Source organism: Myotis daubentonii, chromosome 13, assembly GCF_963259705.1.
Source record: "Myotis daubentonii chromosome 13, mMyoDau2.1, whole genome shotgun sequence".
Taxonomy (NCBI): domain Eukaryota; kingdom Metazoa; phylum Chordata; class Mammalia; order Chiroptera; family Vespertilionidae; genus Myotis; species Myotis daubentonii.
The window spans coordinates 19,234,371-19,260,500 of record NC_081852.1 but is presented as its reverse complement, the minus strand read 5'-3'; the positions used below and the strand labels follow the sequence as shown (position 1 = coordinate 19,260,500).

The 26,130-nt window shown below is 46.0% G+C and overlaps 1 protein-coding gene across 2 annotated transcripts in view; it reads left to right on the top strand.

The window, feature by feature from the left end:
• VCL (vinculin) overlaps positions 1 to 26,130 on the top strand; it is a 113,825-nt gene that overhangs the window by 85,365 nt on the left and 2,330 nt on the right. Inside the window, exons 10-21 of one of the 2 annotated variants that reach the window (XM_059662303.1) lie at positions 671 to 846; positions 2,963 to 3,153; positions 5,990 to 6,189; positions 7,598 to 7,726; positions 11,301 to 11,450; positions 13,350 to 13,458; positions 14,545 to 14,847; positions 16,018 to 16,142; positions 17,786 to 17,971; positions 20,884 to 21,087; positions 23,317 to 23,520; positions 23,903 to 24,007. In XM_059662303.1, the coding sequence (XP_059518286.1) occupies positions 671 to 846; positions 2,963 to 3,153; positions 5,990 to 6,189; positions 7,598 to 7,726; positions 11,301 to 11,450; positions 13,350 to 13,458; positions 14,545 to 14,847; positions 16,018 to 16,142; positions 17,786 to 17,971; positions 20,884 to 21,087; positions 23,317 to 23,520; positions 23,903 to 24,007 (2,082 nt within the window). The remainder of the gene's footprint in view (positions 1 to 670; positions 847 to 2,962; positions 3,154 to 5,989; positions 6,190 to 7,597; positions 7,727 to 11,300; positions 11,451 to 13,349; positions 13,459 to 14,544; positions 14,848 to 16,017; positions 16,143 to 17,785; positions 17,972 to 20,883; positions 21,088 to 23,316; positions 23,521 to 23,902; positions 24,008 to 26,130) is intronic. The other variant, XM_059662304.1, reaches the window with a different exon arrangement.

Here is a 26,130-nt window from a genome sequence, read left to right as displayed (position 1 = left end):
GAAATGTACCGTAAATACCCTCTATCTTCCGCCCCCTTCTCCCCTCCCTCCCTCTCTCTCAGTTACTGTGGGTGGATAATGGATGTTTGTAAGTGATGATTAATTTCCAGCAGTTACCAATGATAACACCTCTCCTACTAACACAGGTTTAGACTATTATTTATGTATATTTTGATAAACATCTTAATTTTGAATACTTCAATTAGTTAATAGTAAGCACTCTGAATACCATGAGAATCCCGGTTCCTGGTATAGATGACAGTGTATTGAAACTGTTCCTCTCAGAATTCGCAGCTGTATTTGGTCACAGCAATGTTAAGGGTTAAAGTTTTCTGATACTACTGTGCTGTAAAAAGTTTGCATTTCATAGAGAAACACAAATGTTTGAGAAACCGAAGAATTAATAAGGTGTGACTAATTCAAAGATGAGATAAAGCTTGTAAGGCTATTTTATTCTAATGGCAAAGGGAAAAATTATTTTTTAAAAGATGAGGATTGATTTGATTTTACCTGAGCTAGGAATGTGTGTAAAACGATTATGGTCAGCATTTCAAAAACCATTCCTGGTTGTGATTGCTTGGGAAATGTCTCTGATGGCCTTGCTAAGTGTGCTGTGATGTGGCTTTTGAGTGGGTCACATTGTGCTTCTTTTCCACGTTTGTGTGTGTAGAACTGGCTGGCAGATCCAAACGGTGGACCAGAAGGAGAAGAACAGATTCGAGGGGCTTTGGCTGAAGCTCGAAAAATAGCAGAGTTATGTGATGATCCTAAAGAGAGAGATGACATTCTACGTTCTCTTGGAGAAATCGCTGCTCTGACTTCTAAATTAGCAGACTTACGGAGACAGTATGTATTTAATTGTTTAAGTTGCCCCTTTATCTCTCTCCTTTCCCCCTAAGCACATACACGATGCTCTTTGCTGTGCTCTCATTGATTCTGTGTTATGTGACTAAGTTAGATATCACTCTGTTTTTGCATGGACACCATTGAAGTTTAATGATTTATTGCTGATCACATAGTTTTAAATTAATTAATGATGGTAAGAACTCCTTTTTTGAGATCTATATTTTCCATTTTTAAGGTAGGACTTTTTCTGCTAGATAGTGTTTGTGACATACCTGTTTCCTGGGTATATTAATTATTATATGTAGCTATGGAAATTAATTTTTGTATGTAGCTATGAAAAGTTTCCTGGGGTGAGAGGAGAATGGGGGGAGGTGTATGAAGATTTTTTTCTTCTTTCCTGAGAAATGACATTTCTTAAGTAGCAGTTACAAGAGATCCTTAAATACAGCTTCTGTTAAAGGCTTTCATGGCATCTACTTTTTTAAAAAAAAAGTTAGTTTAAAAATATATAGTTTTATTGATTTTATAGAGAGAGGAAGGGAGAGGGAGTGGGAGAAACATTGATGTGACAGAAATATCGATCAGCTGCCTCCTGCATGGCCCCTCCTGGGGATAGGTCTGAAACCCAGGCATGTGCCCTGACTGGGAGTCGAACCAGTTACCTTTTGGTGCCTGGGACTATGCCCAAGCAACTGAGGCACCTAGCTAGGGCAATGGCACCTACTTTAATTATATAAGAAGAAGTGTTGCTTTTTCCTTTTAATAGATGTTTTACTCTCTTAAAAATAAAACCTGTAGCACATGCTAAAAAAACAGATTCAGTGTCAAAAGTATAAGTTGCTTCTTTCCTATGTCAGCCCTCTAGCCACTTCCCTAGGGATAACCATAGTCCAGTATCTTGTGAGATTCTGTTTTTCATGTTGCATTTCCTGCTTTTCCCTGGGAGCGTGCCTAACCCTTTTCCAGTGAGAGATGCTTTAACATTCTCTCAAGTCTCACACTAACTAAGGGGGCACTGTTGGCTGAGAAAGCAGACTCTTGCCTAGGATCATGAGGTAGGAAGTGGGTGGGATCAGGGTAGACATACTTTAGGCAGGAGGTTGTGATAGAGATCAATTGAGGTAACAGCTGAAATTTGATTGTATATCAAGCCCAGTCATTTGAGGATCTCTTCGTTAGGCCCAAGTTTTGAATTATTTAGGTTAGGAAAATGCATAATTTGACATTTGTAAAATACAATGTCTATACAGTTAGGTCAATGATCATTAAAATTAGCCCATTGTTATAGTCTGTTTACATTAATTAGATTTTAAAATATTCAAAATTGGAGACTCTATTCTTAGCACCCTAACACAAGTCCATATACATACATAACAGGCACTCATTAGTGTTTCTTAATAATAAGGAAAGAGTTAATGGTAATGGTGATACAACAGATCTATTACTATGTCATACATAACATACATATGTGTGTACATATACATACACACACATCAACGTGCCTTTATAGGTAATTCGGTATAGCCTGTTGCTGCTAGGCTACAAGAGTGTACAGCATATCACTATACAAAACAACATGAGATTAAATTAAGCACAAGAGGAAATGATACGATCAAGAGATACGGTACATACGAGATGTATGAGGCTGCTGCCAGCGAAATAAGGCATACTGTTTTATAGCAAACTTTTTTTAATGCTTTAAAAAAAAAAACAACTACTACTAGTTCTATAACTACTTCAACTACTACTACACAACAAGTATGGATACTTGGGCCCACCTAGTTCCTCAGGGAACTAGTGTTTTCAGAGATGACAGGCTGAAGGGATAGTTAATGTAGTGACGCAGTGACGACTGATTGAGCTCAGCTTACCAATGGGTGTTCTTCATTGAGCTAAACTGATCCAAACTTATATTTATTGTCTTAACTGGGACAAAACTATCTGAATTTAGATGATTAATTTCTTATTTAAGGGCCAAATAGATAAACTACTCTTCTTTCAAACCAAGTTCATAATTATTAGCAATTTGACATCTCATTAGCATTTGTATCAGCAATTACATCATCGCAATGTAAATAGTGTCTGTGTGGGACAGAAGGCTGTTTTTTCTCTGCAGGGGGAAAGGAGATTCCCCAGAGGCCCGAGCATTGGCCAAGCAGGTGGCCACTGCCCTACAGAACTTGCAGTCCAAAACCAATAGGACTGTGGCCAATAGCAGACCCGCCAAAGCAGCGGTCCACCTTGAGGGCAAGATCGAGCAAGCACAGCGGTGGATTGATAATCCCACAGTGGACGACCGAGGAGTCGGTAAGGCCATCAGTGCACTTAACCATCTTCAGACTGGGCTCAGTGAAGATAGGCAAGTTGTTGATAGAGATCCTGTATCATCTGTAATTAAGTGCAGAAGGGCTTCTTAGCCACTGGTGAGTGAGTCATTCTACAGTAACTCCATTTCCAATGTAGCTGATAAGATGTCTGTGATTTAATCAAGAAGCATTAGTGAATAAGTAATTTTGCTATGGGCAAATAGAAAGGTCCTCAGATTGGAAGTGCAGTTTTGAACTAATTATTTTCAGTCTATGTATACTTCCATTTTATCCTATTTCTGTTACAAGAGTCCTTAGAAACTACCCAGTTAAATATAATTTTTAAAAATAGTAATACACACTTAACTACCAAGGTTATTTTCAGTTAGGAGGGCTTCTTTATCATATAGTCACTAGTGGAATTAATAACCTGAAATTTTCACTTCTGGGAGATTTTAGGAATGGACTTATAAGAATTTAGGTCATATTATGACAACAAGCACTGCTGAAGCTGAAAGAGCTGTTTACTTCATTTGCTGTATTCATTGGATAAAAATATAAATTTTTAAATTGGCAATTCCCAGTGTTGGGGAATCAGGCAGATATATAATTTATTGGTGAAAGAATAAATTGGTTAATAGCAAAGTTTCTGAATGACAATCTGATATTATGTGTTAAGAGCTTCAAAAAAGTTCATACCCATTGACTCAGCAATTGGACTTCTAGGAATTTACTCTAATTAGAGGTGTTTCTAAGGAGTTACATACAAGAATGTATATAAACAGAGTAAATGTTAAATAATAAGTAAATGGCCAACTAATTATGGTTAGTATTATAAAATATTACATAGATTTTAGATCATGATTTTTGAAGAATATTTAATGAGGTGGATAATGCTCATCTATCCTATCTAATAAAAGAGAAAAATGGTAATTGGCGTACGACGATACCCTTTTCATTGGCTAATCAGGGCTATATGCAAATTAACTGCCAACTAAGATTGGCAGTTAACTGCCAACAAGATGGCGGTTAATTTGCATATGTAGGCACAATGCAGGGAGGCGAAAGGGAAAGCAGGAAGAAGCCCCCTGCCACTGACAGTGATCGGAAACCCAGGGGGGAGCTAAGAGCTGGGGGGCAGGGCAAAGGCGGCCGTGGGGCCGCCTTTGCCCTGCCCCCCAGCCATGATTGGAGAATCAGGTGCCTTTTCCGCCCTGGCCAGTGATAGCAGGAAGTAGGGGTGGAGCCAGCGATGGGAGCTGGGCACGGTCGAAGCTGGCAGTCCCAGGAGCTAGGGGTCCCTTGCCTGGGCCTAAAGCGGAGCCCACGATCCCGGGGCCGCTGCAGCTGCGGGTCCCCGCTGCCCGAGCCGGACGCCTCAGCCAGAGGCGTTAGGCCTGGGCAGGGGCAGAGCCTGCAACCGCGGGGAGCTGGGGGTCCCCTGCCCAGGCCTGACACCTCTGCCGGAGGCCTCAGGCCTGGTCAAGGGGCCGATCCGGTGATTGGTGATTGGAGGGTGATGAGGGTCAACTCCTCTGGCCGAGGCATCAGGCCTGGGCGGGGGGCTGAGCCGGGGATTGGGGGGATATGATGGTCCCCTTGCCCAGGCCTGAAGCCTGGGTCAGAGGCGTCAGGCTTGGGCGGGGGGGTGGAGCAAGTGATCAGAGGGAGATGGGGGTCCCCTGCCCAGGAATGATTCCTGGGCCAGAGGCCTCAGGCCTGGGCGGGGCCCAGAGCCAGTGATCAGGGGGAGATGGGGGTCCCCTGTCCAAGCCTGACACCTCTGGCGGAGGCATCAGGCCTGGGCAAGGGGCCGATCAGGTGATCAGAGGGTGATCGGGGTCTACGCCTCTGGCTGAGGCATCAGGCCTGGGCAAGGGGCAGAGCCAGCAATCGGAGGGGTCTGGGGGTCCCCTGCCCAGGTCTGATGCCTGGGCCAGAGGCATCAGGCCTGGGCTGGGGGCAGAACCAGTGATGGGGGGAAATGAGGGTCCCCTGCCCAGGCCTGACACCTCTGTCAGAGGCGTCAGGCCTGGGCAAGGGGCCGATCCTGCGATTGGAGGGTGATGGGGGTCAACGCCTGAGGGCTCCCAGTATGTGAGAGGGGGCAGGCTGGGCTGAGGGACACTCCCCCCACACACACACACCCAGTGCACGAATTTCGTGCACCGGGCCCCTAGTATATATATAAAAGCCTAAGTGACTGTTAACGACCAAATGATCGGAACGACCAGATGACTTGCCAGTAGCTTTGACGTCCACTGACCCAGACCTTGCTTCTGGGGCCCTGACAGCCCCGAATCTGGTTCACCCACACCCTAGACTCAGACAGGAGGGAAGTGGGTGGAGGGAGCCCGATTCCTCGCAGAATCGGCCGTTGGTTAGCTTGCTGCTGAGGCTAACCTCCCACAGTCCCTCCCCGTGGCAGGCAAGCCCCAATCACCAGCCCCAATCACCAGCCAGGTGGAGGGACCCACCCGTGCACAAATTCATGCACTGGGCCTCTAGTGTTAAATAAAAAGAAGCAGCGAATAAAAGTTAATGTATAGTATGACTTCTGTTTTGTCAAGGAGAAGTGTATGTGAAATGTGTATGTGCAGAGGAACATGCAATGCATTAAAAACACCAGATGGATATGTTCAAATATCTCAATCTGTGAGTGATGGATTATGAGTGGTTTAACTATTATTTATACTTTTCTGTACTTCCCCCATTTTTCCTATTTTTAGAGGGGAAAACTCAATAAATATTATTATTAAAAAATAAACAACTTACCAGACGGCACTGCAGTTGCCCCCTCAGTCTTTGTGAGTTTCAGTGTTTTCCTCTCGGTCCAGGTCAGGCCGCCATCCGAGGGCTCGTGGCCGAAGGGCATCGTCTGGCTAATGTCATGATGGGGCCGTATCGCCAAGATCTTCTTGCAAAGTGTGACAGAGTGGACCAGCTGACCGCCCAGCTGGCTGACCTGGCTGCCAGAGGGGAAGGGGAAAGTCCCCAGGCGAGAGCGCTGGCATCTCAGCTCCAAGACTCCTTAAAGGTAGAACTCAGGAACACAAAGCATTCCCTTTCTTATGCTTACTTACTAAAAAACGAGGGAAGGAGAATTTTTAAAAATATGTAATTCTTTAATCTAGGGAAAGTGAAAAGAGTGTGACCAAGGAAGTAAGGAAATTCAGAGCTTATTAGGAAATAGCTCACCAGTTGCTTCGCGCAGTGGCAGTATCGTAGCTAATGAGGTATATCTGAGGCGCCATTATTGCTCATTAAAAAGCTCACCAGTGGGTGACAGCAACTAAAGTTGTGTTTACCGTTTTACTCAGTCGAGAGCTATTTTGTGATATTTGCTTTATCCATGTGTCACCTGTACTTTTCAGTCAATATTTATCTTCAAAGGGACTCCTTTTTTAAACAAGTAAGTTTATTTAAAAGAAAACTTTTTAATAATCTTGAAATTGTGAGCTTGATGAGCTACTTATATTTTCTCATTCTTTTTTAAAAAATAGGTTTTTATTGATTTTAGAGAGAGAAAAAGGAAGAGAGAGAGAGAGAGAGAGAAACATCAATGAAAGAGAAACATCTCTCCGCTGCCTCCTGCACACCCCCTCCTGGGGATCCAGCCCACAACCTGGGCATGTGCCCTGAGAGGGAATTGAACCAGTGACCTCTTGGTGCATGAAACAACACTCAATCCACTAAGCCACACTGGCCAGGCTTCTCTAATATTCTTTAAAAGAAACACATAATTATTAAAATAAAAATATTATTTTATATAACATTTAAAATTATCTCAGGTATCACCAGCCAGTACATGCCACCCACCTTGAGAAACTGGGGTGATTGAGACTCTTTGGGTAAATATAGAAAACTTAGATTGGACTGAGTGTGATAACTGTGTGAAAAGAGCATTTGATGACTTCTGAGAATTCTGTTCTTTAGAAATGGATACATGCATTGGTTACCGATTATTTCTAGAAACTCAATTGAAAAAAATGTATAAAAATATTCCCATTCTCGATTTCTTTCCTCTTAATGTAAGAAGAGGCTTAGAAATTTGACACTGCCTCCACAAGTCAATCTTTATAGTTACTGCAGTCCTTATCAGGCCCCTGCAGCGTTGGGAATGGTGAGGAATTCTCTCTCTCCCAGGCCTTTGGGCTCAACCCCATCATTCTCAGTACCATTTCTTAGAGGCCACCAAGAAAGGAAGTAAGATTTCTTGATTGGGTAGAACAGTCTCTAGGGAACTGTGGGCCAAGTTTTACCTCTTCTACTATACACTAATTGTTTAGAAGGCAGGATTCATATCTTATACCTGTTTCATGCTAGCTCAGTATAGTTGTTTATTGAATAAAAGACTGAATGAATGTGTCAGTGAAGTGAAGGCATCAGCAGATGTGCTTTTTAGATATTTTTGGAAATTTTGATTTGTAAATAATGTTTTTAAGGATCTGAAAGCCCAGATGCAGGAGGCCATGACTCAGGAGGTGTCAGATGTTTTCAGCGATACCACAACTCCCATCAAGCTGTTGGCTGTGGCGGCCACTGCACCTCCTGATGCACCCAATAGGGAAGAAGTGAGTATCTAAAGTCTTCCATTTCTTCTGTTGCTCAACCACACACACACACACACACACACACACACACACACACACACACACACACTTATTTATTAATGATTTGTTTGTAAAGGTAAAATGTGTTTATATTGTCCATTAGGTTGGGATACTGTATGTGAAGGGTGGAAGGATAGAAAAGGGAAGGTCCTGCCACCTCTTCTTTCAGTCACCAAGTGTATCAGTTAAGAATGTCTTTAGGACATGTCTTTAGTTGTAAGTAGTAGAAAACCTGACCATCAGAGATGCAAACAAATGGGTTTTTATTTTCATCACATAAAAAGAGGCATGGAGGTAGGTAGCATTGGTATTGATTCAGCAGCTTGACACCATGAAAGCTGGTATCTCTGTGATTTTCTTGGGTCTTTTCTTCATGGTGTGAGATTGCTGTTGCAGCCCTAGTCATCATGTTCAAGGCAAGTACGAAATGAGGGATGGGAGTACTCCTGTTGCAACCACCCCTCTCTTAAGGTGCTCTGTTCTCAACACAGAAATCAGGGTGACCTTTTAAATCATTTGATGTCATTCTTCTACTCAAATCCTTCTGATGACTCCTCCCTGACCCAGAATGAGGCCAAAGTCCTTAGAACAGTAAAGTCGGTGATGTGCTGGTAGACTAGTTCTGCAGGAAAAATCCCCCCAAACAAAAAGCTCTGATTTGTAATGTTTGTTGTTCCCATGATGTAATGTTTGCTGTTTCCATCATGGCTGTTGCAATGTGAAGTCGGGAGGCACAGTTGGGAAGAGCTGGGCACATGGTTCTGGTGAGCTGGTGTGAGCCTCAGCACACCACTGCATCTGGTCCCCCTTCTACTCTGACCTTAGGTGGGACCACTCTTCTGCCTCATGCTCTTCTGTCAACATTGAGCTCCTTGCATTGTATTCCAGTATTCCTTGTTTATGTTTACATGTTCTAGCTTTGGGGCCTTTGTATTTGTTCTCTCATCTTCCTACATAGATCACTATCTGGTACACGTATTATTCATTCATTATTTTCAGCTTTCCTCTGGGTCATCACCTACAATGGCAACCCCACGTCCACTCCTGGGGATTTCCTAATCTTCATATCCCACTTTTCCCCTTAGTGTTTATCAGCATTTGACATATTTACCTTATTTTTTGTTTGTCTATCTCCCTCACATTAGCATGAAATTCCATATGGGCAGGGAATGTGTTTTGTTATTACCTTATTCCCAGTCTTAGAACAATGCATGGCACAGAGTTGGGAACAAAATGACTGACTTATTGACTGACTGAATGAATGAAGTAAAGGCTGTCCTAGGAATCTTCCAGGAGACTTTTGCTTAATGTCTCATTGGCTAGAACTCTGTCACATGGCTACCCCAGATGCAAAGGAATCTAGGAAAGCAAGTATTTGGTTCTAGCATCTAGTATTAGCAGCAAAGGAAAAGGGGTTAGGTCAGGCACCCAAGACAATGCAGAACTGGGGGGTGAAGGTTTGTGTTATTATTTGTTAATGACCCCCATTTTTTTCTCCAGGCTAGGTTACTGGACGTTTATAAAGCTCATGGTCCCCTCAGGCTGGGATGATTTATTATTATTTTTATTTCAGACATCTCTGAGTTTTATGCTAGCAGATCTAACTACTGTGCCTGCGGGTCCTCTCCACCTAGATGTTTCATGGGTACCTTAGCATGTTATCCTTCTGTTCTCTCTCTCAGAAATTTGCGAGTCACCATTGACTGTTTCTTTCCCATCATCTTCCCACATCAGTAAATTAAGACAAGCTATTTTGATTTCACAAGTATTTCTTGAATCCTTTCCATTTTCCACTCATGTTGCCACAGCTCTAGTTCTGAACCTTGTCCCCTGCTGCTGTATGGATGGCTGCTCAGCTCTGGTTGGTCTTCCTTGAATCAGTCACTAGGCCACCAATAAAATAAAAATACGGATCTGATCCTGATATTTTCCTGCTTAAACTCTCAGTGGACCTTCCCTTTCACAGAGGAGAAAGCCAGAGCACTATGATCTATATACCGATTTTCTACCAACCCCTGCCTCACAGACCATGCCCCAGCAATGCCTGATTGCTTATAATTTTCTGAATACTCTGTCCTTTCTGCCTTCCATGTCTTTGTTCTTTCTATCTCTCTGCCTAATTATCTTCTTTCTTATTGTTTTTTAGTTAATTCCTATTTATCTTTGATCCCACTATCCTTTACTTCATGGATAGATTAAATGCCTTTCCTTTTACTTCCATGATATCAGTGCTTAGCTTTATTATTACTGCACATGGCACACTCTATTATGAATATCTGCTTATGGGCCTTTTTTACCCCACTGGAATGTGAGCTACTTGAGATGCAGAAATTTTGTTTTATTCATCTTTGTATCTTCAGCACCTACCGTAGTGTCTGGCACATAGTATGTGCTGGGTAAATTTTGATTGAGTGACAAGAACAGCAAGTGAAGCAGTCAGGTTAATCAGAGGGAGCACCAGACATGGGCTGGGGTCGAGATGATCAACCAACGTTGGCAGAAGCCCTGTAGATCTAGGGTGTGGGCGACCAGCCAAGGAAAGAAACAAGGACTGAGGCCAGGTAGGGAGACTAGGAGATCAGAGATTTAGGTAGAGATTTTGAGCGTTAAATGGCAAGAACCCAGGTAGCCGAGTCCATACAAGAGGCCAGAATGGGGAAGAGACTTGATTGGGTAAACCTAGGATGCTGGCAATGAGAAGGGAGCCTGCTACTGAACCAGGAGACCTGTAGATTGCCTGCCAGAACCAGAGCTGCTCTCCAAGTGTGGGCAGGTAGACCCCAGGGAAGGCAAAGAGGAGGACGATTCTGCTAGGCAATTTCTGACATGCTCTGTGCAGTGTAAACCTGACCAACGACAGAAGATCCTTTGTCACTTTAAGTTAAATCATCCCCTTCATAGTATGCAACCTTGCATAATATCTGTGTCAAAAGAGAAGTTGACTTTTTTAAAATGTGAGAGCTGAAAGAACAATTCGGTAGATTGTTTTGCACTTGGGATAATAAAAGTCAGCGTCCTTACCCCTGGGTCAGGCCTGATTGTGAGCCAGCTATCATTTCTCCTGTGGAGGTCAGGGCAGAGTTTTTACAACATTAATGGTAACTGATCTAGGAGGGATGCTGGCCTGAGGCGCTGGAGCTTGGTTTAAGACTCTGTGGATCTTCTTGCCTTTTAATATACCCAGCAACCTGCACTGGAGCCTGGAGTGGGTTTGTCTGTCTTCTTCAAACTAGGATAAGCCTTTTGAGAACAGAGATTATTTAAATCTTTACATTCTGTGAACCCCTCATTACAGACGACATAGAATGTTCTGTTTGTCCTTGGTAAGCACTGATTGAACTGGAGTTCACGGGCGTGTGATGTAGCAAGGCCAGGACTTGGCATTGACTATCGTGTTGCTCACTAGGGTGTGATGTCATCTCTGAAGTCTTTGCTCGAGTAGTTGCTGCCTCTACTTAAAGAGAGACTCTTTCTTAGGCTGCCAGACCCATTTTATTTAAATAAATTTTCTTAATGTCTTTGTTTATTCCTCAAGGTGTTTGACGAGAGGGCAGCGAACTTTGAGAACCATTCAGGAAGGCTTGGTGCCACGGCCGAGAAGGCAGCTGCTGTTGGAACTGCTAATAAGTCAGCCGTGGAAGGCATCCAGGCTTCAGTGAAGACAGCCCGGGAACTCACGCCCCAGGTTGACTTTTGCTCACTTTTCATCATTTCAGTCTCACCTGACAGTACTCAGTAATGCAGGTTAATTACAGGACAGTCTCCATACATTTTGAGCATTTACTGTAAAATGTTATGAAGAAAACACATACCCGCAATATCACAATTGTTTTTGTATTGCTTGAATTTTTTGCAATGATAATAGATTAGTTTTGAAAGTAGAAAAAATTAATAAAGTCCCCCCCCCCTTCCCTACACACACTCATTCACACTTAGAGAAATATTCGGATAATCTCGGGAGCTTACTTTGTTTTGATTTTAGAGCTTATGCCTTTCCCCATATCCCTGGGAGGGACTAAAAGAAAAAGTCATTTGTGTCCATAACTTGTTTTCTTTTTTCTAATTAATCATATAACCAAAATATAGCTAGTATGCTGTAAGCAGTATACTGGAAGAGTGGGAACAAAAGAAAACAAATTGGACAGGAATTAAAGTTCTAACAGGTAATAGGTGTTCTTAAAAATATCAGTTCAGCATCATTTAGTGTGATGTTTGTGTATTTTTCCTTCTAAGCAAATTATAGAAAACTCATTACTAGTTTTTCATTCGTTTACTCAGCAGATATTTGCTGAGTGCCTCTAATGCATTAGGAGCTGGGCTGGGCTTTGGTGCGAACTTACAGGGAGAGACGGGGAAATAAGCACGTCTTTTAATTGTTCAACTTTTGCCCAAATGGCATGTTAACAAGTTTCATTCTCTTGAAAAGTCACACTTCTCCAACTTTTAAAAAACCTCCCATAAAATATGAACGTCTAATTTTCTTTAAAAACTTCCATGAGATATGGAATATAAAGCACAATAGGTTTTCTGTATACAAATAAGATTTCTAAAAAAGAGAAACAGAAAACTAGACTTCAGACACTGACTTTGGAGCAAGGACTTTGGAGACAGATCTGGACATAGAATCTTCTGTGACCTTGAGTTTCCTCATCTGTAAAATGGAGATAATTCCATCCTAATGGATTGTCCGGGGTTTGGGGGGGGGGGGAGGGGAGGGGAGAAGGTGATAAGAGGATGGGTGTGCAGCCTGTAACTTACAACTTACCGCATGCTCAGTAGACGTTAGTCCCTTCCCCCAGTCCCATCAGTGACTGCGTGGGAGCTCTTGAGCCAGTCACTTAAGTTTTCTGAGTCTTGGCTTTTGCAACTATAAAATGAGAAAGTTACCTGTCCTGTCTCTGGCACGAGGTTGTGAGGGTTTAGTAAGATAATAGTTGTGAAAGCACTTTGTTAACTGTAGACAGTTTTTGTGAATCTTCATTAATGAGTTTTGAGTAGTGTTTAGTATCTTTTTCTTTCTTTTTTAAAAAAATGCTTTTATTTATTTATTTAAAATTTTTTTTTTTGTTTTTTTTAATGGATTTTAGAGAGGAAGGGAGAGGGAGATAGAAATATCAATGAAAGAGAAACATCAACATCAACTGGCTGCCTCCTGCATGCCCTCTGTTGGGGATTGAGCATGAAACCCAGGCATGTGCCCTGCCCGGGAATTGAACCAGTGACCTCTGGGTGCACAGGTCAACACTCACCGACTGAGCCACGGTGGCTGGGCAGTATCTTTTTCAATGGTGCTTTTGAAGATGAAGGGCTTAATAGCCCTTTTGTGTATATTTTGAGGTATCAACTGAACACCCATTTACTTTGTCACTTTTTTAATTTCTTAAAATCGGGCGGTGATAGAAAAACCTTTAGCCTGGGGAGCTATTTATGAGACCAAACCTAATGTATTAGTTCAGGCTGAAGAGACCTCCTGATTTTTGGCTTTATAGTGCCACCTGCAGGGAGCGAGGAGAAGGCTTCGCTGAGGGCTCCTGTTGGAGTGGAAAGGTGCTCTGATGTTTAAAGGTGGTTTTGTCATTGCCAGGTCGTCTCCGCTGCTCGCATCCTGCTCAGGAATCCTGGAAACCAAGCTGCTTACGAACATTTTGAGACTATGAAGAACCAGTGGATCGATAATGTTGAAAAAATGACAGGTAGAGTTGTGTGCAGAGTCCTTGTCTAATCCACGGAGTGAGTCCTGAGAAACCTGAGCAGGACCGGCTGTGCTTCTCAGCTGTAATTGGGTAAAGGACGGTCATGTGCCCGACAGTGTACTTGGCCCTGATTAAGGCTGCGCAGCGCGGCTTCTCATTCAAGCCTTGCAACTTTGTCTGAAGAGAGACTCTTTGAGTCCCTTCCATTTTAATGCCGCCCTCCCGGTGTGATGTTCATTGTTGCAGCTCCTATCTTCTCTTTGAATAGTGTCTTTGCTCGGCCTGAGCCCGAGTTCGGTTTCAGAGGCCGGGAGGCGGCGTTTGTGGACAGTAAGTGTCCCTGTCATTTTCAGTGGGTTCACGTTTCAAGGAACCACAATAGCTACCATTTAATACAACTTGTCTCAGAGTTTCCTCCAACTTATCAACTACGTCGTTTTTGAAAAAAGGAGACAGCAACACCTCCAGACCTGCGCCTGCGCTGTGGCCGTGGCACCTCGGAGTCTCCTTTGCTCAGTGGAGGGAGGGATAGGCCAGGTGGGGGGGACGGATGTAGGCTCCCTGCCGCCTGCAGAGCCTGCTGTGACGGGTCCGGGTCCGCAGCAGCCAGAGATGAAAGTGGAGCTGCTGAGGTGCCTGAAGAGAGGTAACAGACACGAGAAGCAGGCTGTGAGGGCTATTGGAGTCCTCCCGTGGCTCAGCTGGGCCACTACACGCTGCCAACAAGCAACAGATGGCTGGGCGTAAGATGGGAGGGAGAAAACATTAGTAACAGATAATGTGGGAAGGTTTCCGACGCAGTCCTTGGTACCTCCCGAAGCCGTCGCAGTTCTGCTGTCTGCGGGAGACGGGAGGCGGCCAGCGACCGCTGCTGTGTGAATGCCGTGGGTCTAGGTGGCGCCTGGGCCGCATCTCTGTGTTTTTACTGTGGTATTCACCTGGAAGCTTTGGATTGGCAAGGAGGACGTTGAGCTGAAGGAGAGGATTCTGGGTATTGTGCTTTCGCATAAGAAACTTGGACAACAGGGTTTGGGAGTCTCAGTTCTTCAAAATAGAAACTAAATTGCATTTCTGTTCTCCTGACAGGGCTGGTGGACGAAGCCATCGATACCAAATCTCTGTTGGATGCTTCCGAAGAAGCCATTAAAAAAGACCTGGACAAGTGCAAAGTGGCCATGGCCAACATTCAGCCTCAGATGCTGGTCGCTGGGGCAACCAGCATTGCTCGCCGGGCCAACCGGATCCTGCTGGTGGCAAAGAGGGAGGTGGAGAACTCTGAGGATCCCAAGTTCCGGGAGGCTGTGAAGGCCGCCTCCGACGAACTGAGCAAAACCATCTCCCCGATGGTGATGGATGCAAAGGCCGTGGCTGGAAACATTTCTGACCCCGGTAAGCAGGGTGCGGCGCGGGCCACTCAGCTGAGAGGTTAGTCGGGAAGCTGACAGGTGGTGAGAGGATGGGGACCTCCCTGCCATCACATACCAAGTCTGGGAGCAACACCTACCGATTCTTAGTCTGAGAATGCTGGGCTAATCCTTTCCTGTCTACAGTAGTACTGGACAGGATACTTTCTGCAATACTGGCAGTTTTTTTGTAAGCTAGTTTCTCTGCACTTGATAATGTTGCCTGACTAACATAGCGCCTGGCCCTGTTTAGTCATTACTTTGGAAATTTCTCAAAAGATACATGATCACCAATCTACCAACTGTTTAGCTTATGTAACTGGCATCATTTCTCTTCTGCTTTTCTTAAAATGCCTTTTCTCTGTAAAAGGTTCTCTATTTCTGTCAAATCTGGAGGGCTTACTTTGACCTTTGGTTCTCCTGGTTCTACACCAAAAAAATCAGGGTTTTCTTTCGTTGAATTACATCATATTTCCATCACTCCTATGAAAGGTGTTACCACTCCTTTGCTTGGAAACATCTGGATTCCTTTCTGTTCCGAGCATCCAGAGTTCCCAGCCTTGTCTGAGTAGAATGTAGTCATCCCTAGCCCAGGCCGAATCCTGCTAGGATCCTCAACCCAACATCACTACAGACACGCTCGGTTTCCTAAGGGAGTTTCTAATAGTTTGAGTAGATTCCTGAATTCCAGGTAACCGGACACAGTTAGTAGTAGCAGCTCAACGTAGGGGTTAATCGGCTGAGTGCCAAGTGCAGCAAAGGAGCAGGGAGAAAGGTGAGAAGTGCTGCTGGGAATGTATGCTCAGTCGGACACTGTTATCTCCCCTCTGAGTGGGGCAGACTTATCTCATAAGAGAAGTGAGGAACGCCAGCTGAGCCCAGTGTTCACGCCCAGGAATGTCCTGAGTGCTTGTTAGCTGTGCAGGCAAGAAGGCGCCCTGAGCTCGACAGGGAACCGCTGTTCACTGTGACCCTCTGGCTGGGAGGCCCAGGTCGTCCGTCTTGCCTCACCTCCCTTCCCCTCAGTTACTGCCTGCAGGGCTTACTGGCAGCTTGACATCCAGCTTTTGTTCATGGAAACCAGTTCTGCTGCTGGACAGACAGTGCTCCCGGGCGCTGACCTGCCCAGCTGAGAGTGAGGGCGTCTTGTGTTTAGGCCTGCAAAAGAGCTTCCTGGACTCGGGATATCGGATCCTGGGAGCTGTGGCCAAGGTCAGAGAAGCCTTCCAACCCCAGGAGCCTGACTTCCCACCTCCTCCGCCAGACCTTGAGCAGCTCCGCGTAAGTAACCTCAGAGACGGGCGGGTTGAGCAGCAGGGTGTGGGGCTGCAGCAAGAGAAAGGCGGATTGTGTTCTGGGGCCTCAGTCACCAGGGGCCTTTGTTTAGCCTTTGCTTGAATCTTAGTGGCACCGCTTGGTTTTCCCTCCTAAATCTAGCGGAGTCCTAACCCAGTGCTCCCGCAGGGTGTGCGTGGGTGGGCGGGACTCCGGGAGTTGGCCTGCTGCGATGGGGCTTTGCAGGGCGTCACGGGAGCCAAGGAGCTGGCTCGGTAGGTGTGGATGTGTTGAGTGAAGAGTTAGGGGGGCAAGTTAGTGGGTGGGGAAATAGCCTGCACCCTCGTGGTGAGGTTTCAGGTGTTCCCAGTTGATAATGGCAAAACTGAGGTGGTTACAATCTTATGTAGGTTCTTCTTCCAGCGGTTCTCAACCTGTGGGTCACGACCCCTGAAAATACATCCTGCATATCAGATATTTACATTACGATTCCTAACAGTAGCAAAATTACAGTTATGAAGTAGCAATGAAAATAGTTTTATGGTTAGGGGTCACCACAACATGAAGAACTGTATTAAAGGGTCGCGGCATTAGGAAGGTTGAGAACCACTGTTACTTGACATTTTTAGTAAAAAAGCAATACAATCCTTTTGTTATTAAAAAAGTTTTACCCTCCCCCCAACTATAATTTAAAATCTTTTGATGTCTCCCAAAGTACAATGAGTTTAGTCCTCTACAGGTAAATGGTCCAGGTAGGAGGAGGTTGGCTGGGCATTATCTTGCAGATGCAAATTCTAAAATCAGAAATAGTGACTATATTAGACATTTACTCTGATGGTATTGAAAATAGCTTGACTTTGGGAATAGCTTATCAGCATTAATTTGATTTACTTTCCCATAGTTAATGTCAGTAAAAGATATAATTTTCTGAGTTGGTTGAGGACAAAATTGGGTCACTGGGCCATAGGTGAGGAATAGTGCTTCCCTGGTCTCCAGTGCTTCATTTAGTCCTTCCAGCTGGCTGTTGGTGGGTGGTTAGGCCAGGGATGGCTTTTTTTATTTTTATTTTTTATTAATTTCAGAGAGAAAGGGAAAGGGAGAGAGATAGAAACATCAATGATGAGAGAGAATCATTGATTGGCTGCCTCCTGCACGCCCCCTAGTGGGGATCAAGCCCATAACCTGGGCATGTGCCCTGACTGGGAATCAAACTGTGACCTCCTGGTCACACTGGCCAGGCTGGGAGGGCTTCTTATGTGATCAATAGAGTCATGACATTTAGAATCAAGAGGTCATTTGGTCTAGCTGCTCCTCATTATCCAAGGAGAAGTTACTTGCCTATGCAGCTTCCCCTCAACAGAGTCAGGGCCAGCTCTTAGAGCTTCCTTGAGAATCCTTAGTCTGACAGTGTTGTGCACACCTCCCTAGGATATGTCCAAAACAGTAGCTGCTAGCTTTTCGTGGAGGAAGAAGAAAGAACATGTGCTTCTGTTGCGATGGAAGCAGGTGGTCGCTGTGCTCAGTGTGGGTGGTCTTATGTGGAATGCCTGTGGGTGGCTTTTCTGGGGATGCTCTTTAGAGGAAAGGAAAGAATTCCAGGGGGGAGTCGTTCCTGGGGCTTTACTTACAGCCTGGCAATTCTTCCTTAGCTGACAGATGAGTTTGCTCCTCCCAAACCACCCCTGCCTGAGGGGGAGGTCCCTCCGCCCAGGCCCCCACCACCAGAGGAGAAGGATGAAGAGTTCCCTGAGCAGAAAGCCGGGGAGGTGATTAACCAGCCAATGATGATGGCTGCCAGGCAGCTCCACGATGAAGCTCGCAAATGGTCCAGCAAGGTAAGTACTGAGGCTTTTCTTGTGTAGAAAGGATGAGGAACTGCGCACAACACCCAGAAGAAGAGTCTGCTTGGAGACTCACCCCCTCTCTGTGTTGGTTCCTGTTGTTGGCCATAGTGTGAGCCTCTTCTTCACTGTAGCTTAGTGAGATGCTCCTGGTGCCTGACGGTTTCTCCTTCTAGCAGCGCAAGGGAGAGCCGGATGCCTGTGGTGGAGAGGACAGTTCTGTGCAGTAGGGTGTCAGGTGCCTCACCCTGGGTATATGGCATCTTTTAAAAATTGCTTTTCTCTCCTGGGATGGCTGAATGTTTTAGATGCTCTTGCTAATGATCATCTCTCCAAACATGAAACTGTCTCCTGTGGGCTCTGCTACAGCTGGATGCAATGTTGACATTTTCCCTGTTTTTTCATAGAAGCAAGTAGATTGTGTCTTAGGAGCCATGTCTCTCTCTCAGAATCCTCTCACCCCTCAACTCAAGACAGCTCCGGGCTAATTCCAGCTCAACCAACAGGAAAGTGCACATATTAATGTGGTTGGTGGAAATGTGGATGTTACAGCAGTCATGCCCCGTGAATAACTTTGGCCTCTTTCCCCCTAAGTGATGAAAAGTGAGTGGTAGCTTTTCTAGATAAGAGCTAAACGTTGTTCTAACCTTGCAGTGACACGTAGTCCTAACTCAGTTCTTAACTCTCCCTAATATGACCCTCGATCTTTATTCCAGCATCCATTTGCCTTGTTCTTTTCACACCCTCAGCCGGCTCAAGTTCTCGTACTGACTGTTGTTCCCCAGGGTCAACGTGCAGCTGATCTTGTTTTTTTCAGGCTGTTATTTAACTCTATTTTTCTGAACTGTTAGCTCTGAGCCCAGGTTCTAAGAAGGAACGACCTTGCGGGTGTTGGACCTGACCTGTGGCATTATTTGTAATTGTATCTCTGCATCTGGGGCATGCACTCCCCTGGGACCACTCACGGGATGTCAGTGCACATGGGAGGGGGTGTGGAGTGACAATGAAGGTTGGTTTTACTCAAAGATTTTAAAGCGAATTTAAATTACATTGCATTAAACCCAGATACATTGTGCAACAGAACACAAAGTATGCATGAACTGTAGAGATAAAAATAAAACTTGGGGCAAACGGCATTGGCTGTCACATGTACTGCGCTTTGCCATTTGTGGCCAGAAATCCTTAGGTCTGGCTGTCTCGGCAGGTTTGGAGCATCAGATCGCTGGCTTTGAGCTGTGTGAAGTCAGGAGCTGCTTGAACTATGTGTGTTTGGGGTGGTGGTATGTGTTTGTGTGTCTGTTTATCTGTCTTTGTTCACGTTGGGACTCTAAGCCCCAGAGCAGTGAGCTGGCCTGTCCTCTAAGACCTGGGGATGGATGCTGGTGGAGACCGAGTTTAGGTGACAGGATTTAGATGGTACCTGAGTCCACGTTTGTCCCGAATCCTCCAACTTTGTCATCACCTATGAGACAGGTTTCCTGTGCAGGATAAGACCTTAGGAGTGATAACAACCTCAAATAAAACTCCACACAGACTCCTTCTTCCTTTTGTGAGAGATGTTTGATGCAATGAATCTGTGCTCACTGTTTTTCATATAAGTGGTTCTGCTTGGTTGAGGCAATTCCTTTTCTTCCCCCAGCCTATTGTCAGCATCGGATCTTTCGGACTCCTCCCCTGGCCCCTCAGAATCCCTGTCCCTGGTAGTAAATTCATCCTCTCCCCCTCCTGGCTTCTGTTCTCTCATGGGCACCAATGGTGGGCTCCTCTGAGCTCAGTCTGGCTCAGTTGCCAAGTCCATATATTGTCTTACCTATGAAATATGTAAATTGAGTGTGGAGTGAGTGAGAAGCCTATTTAGCAACAGGAGAGATATAGGCTGTACCCACAGACCGGCTCTCTGAGTCAGTGCCAGCAATGGACGCATGTGAGATTGCGAGAGCATTGCCTCTGAAGGCCTCGAGGAAATAGAGAGCTGGTCTGGAGGGCGGGCTTTCCCTGTGATGGAAGGCTGGACCAGGTGTCTCTGGACAGTAGGGAACTTGATGCGTCCTTTTCACTCACCACTGTGTTTGTTTTCTTGCCTCTTTCCTGGCTTGCTGTCCATAAAAATCAATTAAAAAATATGTTTTTATTGACTTTTAGAGAGAGAGAAAGGAAGAGGGATAGAAAGATAGAAAAATCGATGAGATAGAAACATCACTGATTGGCTGCCTCCTGCACACCCCCTACTGGGTTTGGTGCCCACAACCCAGGCATGTGCCCTGACTGGGAATCAACCAGCAACTTCTTGGTTCATGGGTCAATGCTCAACCACTGAACCACACAGGCCGGGCTGATGTATCACTTTTAATTCTGGGACTTTTAAAGGAAATATTAACCCGCATCCAGCAGCTGCAGAGCTGATCCCAGTCACTTCCTGTGTCCTGGAAGGTGTTAAACATCACCCATACGGGCCAACAGGGTGTTCACTTCACTCTGCTCCAAGCCACTTGTGTGACTGAATTTACCTTTTCTCTCTGGATTCCTTTTAAAAGCAATGAGCTATTGTTTGTTTGGTTCCTGGAAAATATTCTGACTTGAGAATTATTCTTGGCAAGTTTAATTTCAGTAGTAAGTGTATAAAAAAGGATGCTACTTGCTTTCGTAGTATAACTGTTTCTCTGGAAACCCTTTGCCACTGGTGTGAGTCTCCTTCCTTCACTCATGTGAACAGGGGGCTTGGGCTGGTGCTGGAGGCAGGGATTCCCCCTCCACGAGCGTGGTCCACCTGGCTCCTGGAGAACATGCCGTTTCCTCTCCCGTCCCAGGAAAGCTTTGGTTACTAAACCAGCTGCAGCCAGTTCCCCAAGTCCTGCTCCTCTTACTAACACTGTCCCTGTTTCTCATCCTTCCTGCCATCGACAAAGCCGGGTCCCCCAGCCGCTGAGGTAGGTATAGGTGTTGTAGCTGAGGCAGACGCGGCTGATGCTGTTGGGTTCCCTGTCCCCCCTGACATGGAAGACGATTATGAACCTGAGCTGCTGTTAATGCCATCCAATCAGCCGGTCAACCAGCCCATTCTGGCCGCGGCTCAGTCATTGCATCGGGAAGCTACCAAGTGGTCTAGTAAGGTACTGGTTAGCACCCCCAGTTGGGGCTGCTCCCTATGCATCCGGCCATGTGCAGCCTTGACACATTGCATCACTCGTGATCTGTGCGGTCCTGTGAGTCTGGGCGGGGCCAGCATCTGTCTGTCTGCACCTTGTTAGGACTGGCTTCACAAGTTTGATAGATCTGCTAATGCCAGGTTAAGGGGCTTGCATTTATGTCTGAGGGCTAGAGAGAGCTGGGGCACTTTTTGAAAGGATTCCTTTTTTTTTTTTACCAACCTCCTGGCTACTATGGGAAGATTATAGCCCATGGGCAGCCATGGAAGCGCCTCTCAATGATTTGCAGGTCAGGAGCCATTGTAGACCATTAAGAGGTCACCTGGCATGTCTCCCCCTCCCGCCACTGGCCTTTCACTGTTGCACTGGTGGCTCGGCAGAGGTGGTCACGGTGAGAAGCAGCTTCGTTATGGCAGCTCTCTGGGAGGGCTGCTTGCTGCCCTGCACTTGGCTGAGGGGCCGCTCTGGCCTTAATGGGAACCCACAGGGAAAGGGGCTTTGTTGATTGCTTGACCAGGTTTCAGTGGGAGGGCCTGGAGTGGGGACAGAGAGCGCTCAAGGCTACAGGACAGGTAGCAACAGAGCTTTTGCCTTGGAGACTGAACCAAAGCTAGTGTGGGGTGTGCGGGTGTGAGTGATCACTTTTTTTCTCCTTGAATGTCGCATGTTGCAAGAAAGGGTTTGAAGAGTGATGGGAATAACTAACCCTGGCACTGCACTGTCTTCTAACAAGGTCATGGAGTCTTAGAATGACCCCAGGTCTGCTCGGGAAGAGGTGGGCCCAGGCGGCCTTGTCTAACACCCTGTTCTCAACTTTGCATACCTGCGTTCTCCGACCTCAAGTCCTGCCTGAGATGTTACACACCTTCTGGCATAAGTGCTCCTCCGCGTCATGGTGCCTGTGAGGTCCGGCACGAGCACTGCCGTGGCCTGGTTTGTGTATGCCTCACTGCATCGCATAGCGACGGAAAAGCATGAGGGGAAAAATAAGTACGGCCTGGCCTTTTGGGTAGTTTGAACAGTGCAGTTGTTATTTTTGGTTGTTATTAGCCAAAAGAGAGCCTTTTGAGGACACATAAAATAAATTGGTTACACATTTCTTTACTGACCCATAGGGTTTTAATGAATCAAAATGCCAAATCTGAGATAAACTGCTGTTTAGTTGGAGTGGGGCTTCCATTTACAGCTCGACTCATGATTTTATTTTCCTGATGCCTCCTATGGCATCTTCTTCGCTGAAGTTTTCTTTAGTTGCAGCCACCTACCTGAGGGGATGGAAGAATTGATTATTGGCCTTTCTTAATGTGAAAAGTTAAAATAATATGTTCCCTAGGCCCGTGGTCGGCAAACTGTGGCTCGCGAGCCACATGCGGCTCTTTGGCCCCTTGAGTGTGGCTCTTCCACAAAATACCACATAATGCCACGTGTGGGCACGCATGTACAGTGCGATTGAAACTTCGTGGCCCATGCGCAGAAGTCGGTATTTTGTGGAAGAGCCACACTCAAGGGGCCAAAGAGCCGCAGGTGGCTCGCGTGCAGTTTGCTGAGCCGCAGTTTGCCAACCACTGCCTTAGGCTAACAGGGCAAACAAGAGGCAGTAGAGGGAGGGTAGGAACAGTCTAGGTCACAAAATACATCTTTTTTCATCGTGGCCAATCATGGTTACTGGGTTTTACATTCTGGTTTGGCAGAGACAGCCCTTGGCTGCTCTTTGTAACCAGGGCGAGGATGAAGAGGATGAGTTCAGCATCTGGGATGGCTCCTCTGTATTTTTCCCCTCAGGCCAGTTCTACTGCTTCTCTCCATGGAAAAGGAATGCCTGTTTAACCAACCTCGTGTCCCCGTTCCCATTTCATTGACATGATTAACCTGGAGATGCTGAAGTGCTTGTCTAGTGCTATGCCTGGGGCGCACACGGGGCCCTTTCAGACTAATTCCCAGTTCTTCCCTTTTCAGCCAAGTGGTCTCTCTCCCACTCTCTCTCAAGAGTGCTAGGCTGAGTGCCCTGGCTCGCTCTCTCTGTCTCTCCTGTGCTATCCATGCCCCTCAAGCACAGTCTCTTTATCTTCTTCTCACCTTCCAGAGGACTGCTGGAGCAGCAGGCTCCCTTCTCTTCTCTCTGTGCTCCTACTGCCTTTCCTCACGTGGCCAGAGTGTGGGCTGAGCTCACCCTGTGTATTTGCCTCTCTCTAGGGCAATGACATCATTGCAGCAGCCAAGCGCATGGCTCTGCTGATGGCTGAGATGTCTCGGCTGGTAAGAGGGGGCAGTGGTACCAAGCGGGCATTGATCCAATGTGCCAAGGACATCGCCAAGGCCTCAGATGAGGTGACTCGGTTGGCCAAGGAGGTTGCCAAGCAGTGCACAGATAAGCGGATTAGAACCAACCTCTTACAGGTACTCAGGAGTGTGTGTGTGTGTGTGTGTTGGTGTCAGGGTGGTGGGACGTGGGAGGGAGAAAAGCAGGAAAGAGAAAAGTGGGCGAAGAAGGAGGAGGAGGCACGTCAGAGTGGAAAGATGCGGCAGAAAGGGGAAATACACGTGTGTTTGGGAAAGGCAGATTCAGGGAAGTTTATTCCCTAATCAAATGAAAGAATCTCAATGCTTCCATTTCTGGACAAAGGGACTATACTGATCCTTAGAAGGAAGCAGGTGGAATCCTGCTGCTAATTTATTGAGTGCCTTCGGCACGCCAGCCACTGGGAATACAGAGGTGGACAAGTTTTGTCCTCAAGGAACTTGCAGGCAAGAAAAACACTAACTAAACATCTGTTTTCAGGTGTGCGAGCGGATCCCAACCATAAGCACCCAGCTCAAAATCCTGTCCACAGTGAAGGCCACCATGTTGGGCCGGACCAACATCAGTGACGAGGAGTCTGAGCAGGTACGTGCCTGCTGCTCTGGCTTCTGGCCGGCAGTGTCTGCGCCACTTCTTAGCGATTTAGTTCTGCTCTGGGGAGATTTTACCTGCGAATGGAGTATTCAGTATGTGGGGTGGAGTCTTCACTTCTCGCTGAAGGGCATCTGTGCTGGAGCCACGTCAGAAATTTGGAAAGTAAATGAAGCTCTTGTGCGGCTTTGGTCATTTTACAGGTGGGAGATGGAGGCCTAGGAGGGTTCAGTGTCTGAATCCGTTGCAGTGAGGACTGGACTCATTCTTTTCCTCCCTGGCTCTCCTGAGCCTCCAGTGCCTGTCCACTCTGGCCCCACTGTAACCTTCCGGCTGGAGAGGATATCTGCTCCTGCCTCCCTGGGGTTAAGCACCTCAGGGAGGATGCCTAGTGCAGGCTTGTCAGGGTCCCGTGCTGACCCTGGGATGACAACTCAGAGGAGGTGCTTTTCTTTGACAGATTGAAATAAGGATGGCGGGAGGGTTCCCTGCAGCCATGCTTCTTGTTTGTATCCTGGCAACCACTTCTTGGAGTTGTCCTCCTTCCCTGCCCCCTAGAAATGTGGCCCAGGTCTTTCAGAAAGCCCCCAGTTAACACCTTTTTCTTCCTGTATCTCCTCTCTAGTAGGCTCTGCTGTGAGCCAGATCCCCAGCTTCTTATGATAGATAGCACGTATTTTGTTGAACTGCTCAGGCAAGCTCATCATACACTGGGTGTGTAGGTAGGACTGAATTAGGCACTGTATAGGGTAGTTTCAAAAACAGACACAAGCCCTCCCCTTGGGGAACTCACAGACAGCTTGGGAGACTGCCCCCGACCTCTAGGCCAGAGCCGAGGCGAGGGAGATGTTAGATGAGACAGTGCCAGGATTCTGCCTTCACTACCATGCCTTAACCCCAGCTCTCCCCTATCTCTCTCTTCCCCCAACCATGGAACCAGATCTTCACCCCTAGCTTCCATGTACTCTAGGCAGGTGTGGGCACTGGGCTGTTTCCTCTCGTGTGGTCTCTTCTGCCCCAAGAAAAGGAAGGTGAAAAACCAGGGAAGGATAAGGCTCAGAGTTTCAGCCTTATTTAAATAACCAACAAAAATGTATCTTGGGAATATCTACTGTGTTCTCTTAAGTAGTCCAATAAAGAAAGATAGAAACTGAACGAGGTAGAAAAACACAAGACTGCAAGCTTATCCTGTTGTGTGAGATTGGTTGGCAAGTCTCCGACCGCTCTTGGCCTTAGCCTCTTTGTTGACCAAGTGAAAAGATCAACTTTCAAGAATTGTAGCCTATTTTAGTTATGCCTCTCAGAGCCCACAAACTCTGATTGCATGTACAAATTTTGCAGATGTGAGCATTTTTCATAAAATTGCAGGTTCTGTGGCTCAAAAACAGTTAAGAATTAAAAAAAAGAATTAAGGGCTAATGGATTGGTAAGTTCTCTGACTTGCTATGGTAGAGCACCAGTGTGATTGATCCCAGTCCTGTAAGTTTGTGTATGTAGATGTACTTAACTAGGTTTTCATGGATTTGTAAGGTAGTTGGTTTGTTCATTTAATTTTTTTTTTTCATTCATTAGTTAAATATTTATGAAATACCTCTATGTGACAGGCACTGTCCTAACACAGAAGTACAAGCGTGAACAAAACTGACACAAATTTCTGTCCTCATGGAACTTAACTTTTAGATAAAACAACCTAGGTAAAACGTGCAGTACAGCAGTTAGTGATAATGGGTTCCATGGAGGAAAATGAAGAAAGAATTGGAAGATGAGGACTGTTGGGAGTTGGGAAGGTGATTTAAAATAAGGTGAGCAGGGAAAGCCTCACTAGGGTGACAATCGAGTGGCGTCTGAAGGAGCTGAAGGTGAGCCATGGGAGACCTGGAAGAGCATTTCAGTGGAGGGCACAGCGGGAGCTGGAGGCGGGAGCTTGTTGGAAGGTCAGGAAGGAGTATACACTAGAGCAGGGGTCCTCAAACTACGGCCCGCGGGCCACATGCAAATACAAATATTGTATTTGTTCCCGTTTTGTTTTTTTACTTCAAAATAAGATATGTGCAGTGTGCATAGGAATTTGTTCATAGTTTTTTTTTAAACTATGGTCCGGCCCTCCAACGATCTGA